The sequence below is a fragment of the Acanthisitta chloris genome, unplaced genomic scaffold (assembly GCF_000695815.1).
Source record: "Acanthisitta chloris isolate BGI_N310 unplaced genomic scaffold, ASM69581v1 scaffold10843, whole genome shotgun sequence".
Classification (NCBI taxonomy): domain Eukaryota; kingdom Metazoa; phylum Chordata; class Aves; order Passeriformes; family Acanthisittidae; genus Acanthisitta; species Acanthisitta chloris.
In genome coordinates this window covers 1-7828 of record NW_008665413.1, presented here as the reverse complement: position 1 = coordinate 7828, position 7828 = coordinate 1, and the positions used below count along the sequence as shown (strand labels likewise).

At 43.6% G+C, this 7828-nt stretch overlaps 1 protein-coding gene across 1 annotated transcript; it reads right to left on the bottom strand.

Annotated features, from left to right (window-relative positions):
• Nucleotides 1-698: 698 nt before the first annotated feature.
• Nucleotides 699-1614, bottom strand: KLF7 (Kruppel-like factor 7 (ubiquitous); the record flags this gene model as incomplete). Its single annotated transcript, XM_009071746.1, has 1 exon — nucleotides 699-1614. A coding segment is annotated over exon 1 (916 nt), but the record flags the coding sequence as incomplete, so codon positions are not given.
• Between the last annotated feature and the right edge of the window lie 6214 nt (nucleotides 1615-7828).

The following is a 7828-nucleotide window of genomic DNA, read 5'->3' as shown; positions in this document are numbered from 1 at the left end:
AGGCTTATACAGAACATTTGTAAATGTTACCCAAAATAACCGCCTGACATCTATCCATACAGCCTATTCCCTCTCTACCTACACTATTCCATTCAAACTCCATGTCATTCTTCTATTTGTTCTCACTATATTTTAGCACCAGAGAAGTCCAAGATCATGAGCATCTCAAGGGTATGTGCATCTGTGTGCCTACACGTCTGCATCTACACACACACTCTCATGCATACATTATGCCCTGAACCACATATCTGAGGATCTGAAACACATTTTTCTCTTTCCCCCATACAAAAGGCAACCAAAACTTACCCACGCTATTTTCTATTTGAAGCAAATAGCACTTGACTAAAATTAACATTTTAAAGTTTTCTTGGAGAAGTGAGTGCCAAAAACCCAAACTGGCATGCAGTTTTAACAGGAATGATACATCTACATCCCTTAGGTATCCTAAAATTGCTCTGCATCAAGCCCCACAAGACATATGAAATCCCAACAGGTTCATGGTAGGTGGTGAAGTCCTCTGTTCTATTGAATAATAGGTATATTTGCTGGCCTACCCCATTTTCCACTGCCCTGTTTCACAGACAGAAGCTTGGACTTCCAGAAGAGTTCTTTTGTTTGTTTACTAAATGAGAATAAAAGGAGATGGTTATGGTTAGGTGGCAGGAGGACAAGATGAGAGAAACATTCTACGTAAGTACCTGTATGAGTCCTCTGGTGAGCCTTTAAGTGGGAGCTCTTTGTATAAACTTTCCGGCACCCATTAAATTGACAGCGATGAACCCTCTTCTTGTTTTCTGGGGATGCTTCTGTCCCTGTACCTCCTTGTTCACTGTCACTTTGCCCATTTTTTATCGTCCCCGCAGTCGCTGCTGCTACACCCACTTTCACAGAGCTGAGTGAAGTTTTCTTGGCCACCAATTTCAATGTCACTGTGCCATCCACAGCTGAGAGAGTCTGTGAGGTTTTTACAAGGTGGCGGCTGAGCTCCGGAGAGGAAGGGGGAGTTAATGAGGTTACTGCATTGAGTTGGGCCTGGTTGACGGCTGTGTAGCCTTCTGTGGAAGAGCTGGTGGACTGTGAGCTGAGGCACGTCTCAGACAGCAGTTTGTCACGTGAGAGGATAATGTCCATGTTGGCGCTTTTGTCACACGTACTTGTTTCCACTGGTAAAAGGATGGGGTCCAGCCGTCGGATACTGTCCTCTGCATCTGGGGCTGAGGAGGCATGAAGGAAGCAGTCCAAATCCTCACCAAATGTCTCAGAGATCTTCCGTGGTTCAGTCTGAAGGTATCGCTCCAACTCCAGGCATGTCTGCAGAAGGGGAAGGGAGAGGGGAGGGAGAGAAACCAATGTTAGAGAGAGATTACAGCATAGCTCCCACTCAGGGCAGGAGAACAGCACGGACCAAAGCCATTGAAAGACAACACTCACGCACACCAACATATTCTCGTGAGATGGTCCCATTTTGGGTGACATGAAGGCACTTGTTTGACGTTGCTCCAAGACAGTGTCTGGGAATACCCACTTATAGTAGCATATATTATAGTAGAAGTGAAGATATTGCAACTGGAAAGCACCCACTATATTTTCATTAAAGTCTGTACATTGTTCCATGGGTACCAAAGCCTTTCCAGTTCTAAGTGTAATCCAGTCAACAGTCATTTCCATATGAAACTATCCTAAAGGACCCATTGCGGGGCCAGGTACAAACAAAAAGTTACCTCTCCAAATAACTGCTTCCATTTCCTTTACAAACATTAACTTTCACTCCAAATTTAACTCAGCATAGTTGGCTGGGGCCCAATCTGTTCCTAAAACAGCACAATCCTGAAGTGCATCATTTTAAGGTAAGAGACAGAGAAAAACTTCTAGTGACACCACAGCCTGTTTAAACGGCCTGAGAGAAGGAAAGATGACAGGAAAAAAGGGATCTATAGTCAGTTTTAGAAGGGGGTTTTGGCACATCTGCTCAAATGGGACTTCCTGTTTCCTGTATATAGGACACCAGACTTGCACACAAACACATAAGCACCTTCATAAAAAGCAGGTGAAATTGCAGTCAGAGGCTGCCACATAAAAGTGTTTTCTGCACCTCCACAGCAGTGATCACCAGCACGAGAATGGGGCAAGCCTCCTACATGAATGTGCCTTATTATGAGGTGCCCTGAGCTAGCCCAAACAAAGCCTCCAGGCACCATCACACTGCCCAGTGTTCTCCACAGCCAATACTATAAGCTTTTATTGTTTATAGAAAACCGTTTGCTGCAGTTTCAAGAGCTTTAAATGGAGTTTATTAGTGCAGTTTTTCATTTCCTGCTGCCTGAGAGGATAGCTGGTTTAATGTCACCACTGCGATTTCACAGGACTTGGAGAAAGAGACATTCTAACCAACACTCTTTAGAAACCTCTAAAAACTACTCCTCAGAGAACACTTCTAGAGATATTAAGAAAGGGATTTTAGGCAAAAATTTTCAGTCTATGGGAGCTGGCAACCCAACTACATCTCAGTCTGGAGAGTCCAGTATCTGATCAAGAAATAAAACCTTCATATGACCGGAGGAGAGACAGAGACCTCTGTCTTCTGGGTACAAAGTTCCCATCAACAGGAGTGTAAAGGGCTCACAGCTCTCTAGGAGATTCCAGGTAATTCAAGATTATTACTTTCAAAGCTCCCAGGATGCAGCACTGCTGGTTGCAGATACAGTGTGGTAGGATGACTAGGAGTTCGCAACAAAATCTGCCAGTTATCTGTTGTTTCTTCTTAAAATAAAGCTGATTATTGATCTGAGCTGTACAGATGGACTTAGACAAAAAACAACAGAACAGCAATATATGCGATACTTCAGCATGTAGTGTATTTTCAGAGGTACGGCACAATGTGTCTGCACACAGGCCTAGAGTGGGGGACACATCAATTATACTTGTCTTAAGCAACCTTACAATTTTCTTTACAAAGTGCATTTCTGGGACCACAAGGAAGAGCTATTAGCTAGGAATCTGGTCTCTCCCCAGATAAATCTTGATGGATTTTGGTAGAAACTCTCCAACATGTCTTTCAGGAAGAACCCTCACCACCAGGAGAGGTGACACTTTTGAGATTCTAGCATCATGTAATTTTGGCTTTCTGCCCACTTAGCCTTCATCCACTGGGGTAGAAACAGATTTAGGGGCCTAATAAATAGAAGGTTTCCAAAGAAAAGAGCAAGCATAACCACAAATGAGGGGTGGAAAGCAGGCAACAGGGGGAAGAGAGACAAGGGCACAAGGCCATTAAATCCGATGACAGTGACATGAAATTTCAATTGCTGTGGGATCAGAAAGCTGCATGCCAGCTCTGGGCTGCCCATGGAGGAGAGGCAAACAGGAGGCACTGCTCCTTTAAGGCATCACTACCCCTCGACAACAATAGTGGGCCTGACAGTTTTTCCAGCTTCACCATTAATTTTCCATAAAGAGCAGTTTCTCGATGAGCCCTTTTCAGGCAAAGCCTAATGCTTCAGAAACCTGTAATTATTCCTGGCTCCCCCCTCCCGCAGCCACTGCACCTGTGCCATTTCAAGACACCAGCTGGTCATGTCTTGCCTTCTGCCTCTGAAATCCAAAACCAGTGGATCAAGCCCATCACCCCATAGGGGGGGAGAAAAACATCTCAAAGAAACAATATAATGCAGCTCCTCCCTCCCACCCCCCTCAGCCTCTCCACCAAGTCAATAGCAGGGAAGAGCCTAGCAACGCTGAGCCAGAAAAGCCCTTCACCTAATCTGCATGGCAGACAAAGCCTGGCGAGGGGTTACCGCCACAGCCCTTCCTCTACCTCCTGCCAGGGCCCTACCTGCTGCTGCACTTGCCAGAGCAGGCAACTGTCGGCAGAAGCAAAGCATCTTTCCCCATATGCACTTCCCAGCTTCTGCCAAGTACCTTATGCGACCTTCTCTCCTTGTGGTCCAAATCACACAGGGAGTGGCGAGGAAGGGTTTTGAAACCAGCCTGCTTTCTTCACTTCTGCCCTGGCATGACAATTTTTAGGCCAACTAAGCCAAGTCCCTCATCTTGAGGTTCATCTGGAAAAAAACAGTCAGGCTGAGACCACCAAGGTCCCCTCTCCATGCTGGTGAACCATCAGGAAGGACAGGAAGTTTCTTTTGTTTCTCTTCCCAAAAAGCTATTTGCTAACAAGCACATCAAAAACTACCAATTTTTTTTTGCTGGACATCCAGCTTCTCCTAACTACTCAAGCAAGAGAGAGGGAGCTTTGCCTAACAGACATAGCACATGTCACACATGATGTTAAGTCTGACTATCTTTTGGTTGCTACACTGCAGGCAACTTGGTGGGTATTGAACTTTCTTCCTCAGTGCCTGCAGGATTTATAGCAATAAAGACTTAAAAAATTGCAATAGGCAGGAGAAGATGGATCCCTTCAGAAACACAAGAAGAAGAACCCTAAGACTGCTGTTTGCTGTCAAGCCAGTTTTCCAGGCTAGGAATAAAAAGTGACCCACTACTTCAACCCATCTGCCTTGATTAATGAGGGTCATTCTCCTTGCACCTTACTCCTCAATTTACCCAGTTAAAAGAAATGATGATTCATGGCTGACAAATACCAGGATGTGACTTTGTAAGACCCCACTTACTTGCAGAAGGCCAGACAGAAAAGAACAGCAGTCTGGCTCATGGACAATCCTGTCAAGGCCTCGGCCTGATTTTTCAATTTTGAATACAATTGCAAAAAGGTTCCCTTCTCCAGTAGAGGAACATTTCCATTACCTGAAAGAAACATGTATTTCCTACCAGAACATTTCTTTGCTCCCCATATTATAATATCATTCAAGACCTCTGGGGCACGTATAGCACCAGAAAACAAGTAAACTGCACACCGTGACACTTCCATGTTAAGTACCAGATCCTTCAGACTGTACAAGACAGCTACTGTAGAGCCTGGTAAGGACCTACTTCTTGTTAGTCCTTTCAGAATTTGCAGTAGCACTGATCCAGAAAAATTCAGTGTTCAGTACATCTGTCAATTCAGAAAGGTACGACCTCTAATTTAGCAGTATTCTTACCTCTGGAGCCCATCTAAAGCTCATCCACTGAAAGTAAAGATTATTAACCAAACTCCATGTATGAGTATGCATACCACTATGAAATACAACGCAAGAGAAACCCAGTGTGTGACTCTGATAGTAGAGATGTGATACATGTGTACTATTTTCAGCAGAGCTTAGCACTCACCTAATTCTGTAGCCAGCAAAAATTGAGACAGTTTTGCTACTAACTTTGTCAACAACAAGGCAAACCTGAGACTTTGCAATCCCTACCAGACCTGCAGATACTCTGTTTGGCTCAGAGAAACCAAGTTTTAGGGTGTATGTCAGCTGTCCAGGTCAAAGTGCAAGTCAGAACATTCAAAATCCAAATATGAAGGAGCTAAGTCACCACTAGTGATGCTGACGTTTGACTTCATGACTCTACCCCAGAGAGGAACCAGGAGGAAGGCTCTAGCTTGAACCACCATTGTCATCAATGTGCCAAGCCTCCAAACAGTATAGGTACCTGATGTCACTATCTGCCCTTCAGAGAATGATGGGGGAAAGACAAGCCTGTAGGCCAAGAGCCTTGGCAGGGACACAAGTTTGGCACCTAGGTTCAGGTCCAGACAGCTCTCAAAAACCTAATTTCAACTGAAGACCCAAAATAAACTCTTAAATTTCCAGGGTATAATTCTAAACTTGCTCCAATGAATTGCAAAGAACTAGTGTCTCTTGATAGTCATGCTGTATACTGGAATCTGACCCACACACACAGGCTTTTGAAAAACCACAGGTCACTTCAGAAGCACTTGCCCACACTGCAGGATCTTTTCAGCACTCAAACTCCTGGGTGACCTGCACAACGCCAGGACAATATGGCAACAGTAAAGTTCTGCCAAGGGTAAAAAAGAAGCCCTAACACTGACAATAATTTGAGGACAGAAAGACAGGGAAGACACATTATCAACGTGTTCGCTGGATTCCTCTGTTTTATTGATGCTTAAGTATTTTATATCATCTTGATTCTGAATTTTTCTAGCAGATCATGCGAAGTTCTTATCTGGAAGTGCTAGTTACTTCTAAGTGCCATTTTACTGCAGATATAATTGGACATCAAGCACTGAACTTGGAAGTTATCCAAGATCTAATTAAGAAGTTGGATACTTAGATCAGGCTGTGACAGAGAATGAAAAAGCTGAATGTGGTTGACAAGCAGGTCTGATCTACTAGCTCTGTTTACAATACTTGAACAGACTCTCTTCATAATTTACACAAGCAGAGCAGAATTATATATGCAATAGTGAAGGTCAAATTCCAACCTCCATCATGACCCCACTGCTTTACACTGGCATGTAAAAAAGGGGCCTCATCTCTAATTGAAATAACTGTGGAAGTCTCAAGACTGCAAAGAAAGAGAAAGGATCCTCAACCTGAAGACAACCCAAAAAAGCAACACTAAGGTCAGTGCCACTGCGATTCACTCAACCTCAGAGCAAACAGCGGCACCAGGTCCAGTGCCAAGTGTGTTTCATTCTTCATCAAAACAGCAAAAGCTTTGAGCTACAGCGGCTCTTGCATTGCTGATACCAGAAGCAGAAACTGAACTGGATATTGTGCAGCAGCCCTGAAGTTAAGTGCAACAAGAGATTAAAATCTGACCTGCCTTCCCTGAAGTGCCATGCTATTTTTTGTCCTTAACCCTAAAACAAGGTTTGAAAGACACATCATCTTCCCACTGCCAAAAGCCTTCATTACTTCCTGAACAACAACAGCAAAACCCAATACTCTTGCCCGTCTATTCCAAGATTGTCATCTGTTCCCACCCAGCTGCCAAAACCTCCAGTTTTCCCTCTTGGCAATCTCTACTGGGCAGTTGCTAGTTGTGAAAAAGCTGCAGCACATCAGAAGCTTAACATTTGGGACCCCATAAAATAAACAGAATTTTCATATTAAAATAAGTAGTTTTGCAAAATACACTTGGGGAAAATGGAAAACCACAGCCTGAAATGAATGAATAGTAAGAAAAAGTTTCAGGCAATAGCAAGTAATTTCTATTGCAAAGGTTTTAAGGCAAAACTAGTCATGTGGCAGTACATCTTGCCTATGTATTATATAGCTCATTGATAAAAAGAGAGCTAAAACCACTTTTCAGGTACAAGACATTTATTGACAGCTAACTCGTGGTAAATATCTGCATGCATGTTCCTAATCCCTTGTATATATGAAGCAAATCAAGTTAACTGGATGCTCAACAAACAGGCTTTTGCCAAGAGCAAAAAGCAGGCACAGGCATAGTCAGCAAAGATCATGTGATATACAAAGCCTTGTTTTCCTGTGGAAACTTCACCGTATGCCTGAGCCGTCAGGCCAGTCCTCTCTAACAGGGGCCGAGTGGGTCACACAGCCACCAGAGTCTGCAACGGACAAGTCTATTAATTCTTGACTACACTACACAGGACTTGAGCCTCTGCTAATTTCTTCAATGTAATAATGGCCTGTGCCCATTTTCCCTCTTGGTCTCAGCCCAAAGAACGAACTGTTAAGGAAATGTATGTAGCCAACCAGCCCCATTCACTGTTATTCATGCACAACAGCACTCTAAATGAACCCTCCTACCATGACCCAGATGGCTTTCTCCCTGGATGCTCTCCACAGCATTCTTCTCCAGAGTATAAGACATGCTGAAATCAGAAGCCTCAACTGCATTTAGCAAGGATACATTTTAAAGTAAAAAGTTCTGTGGATTTAAAGGACAGAATCACTACCTTCATATATATATATATATAAATATATATATA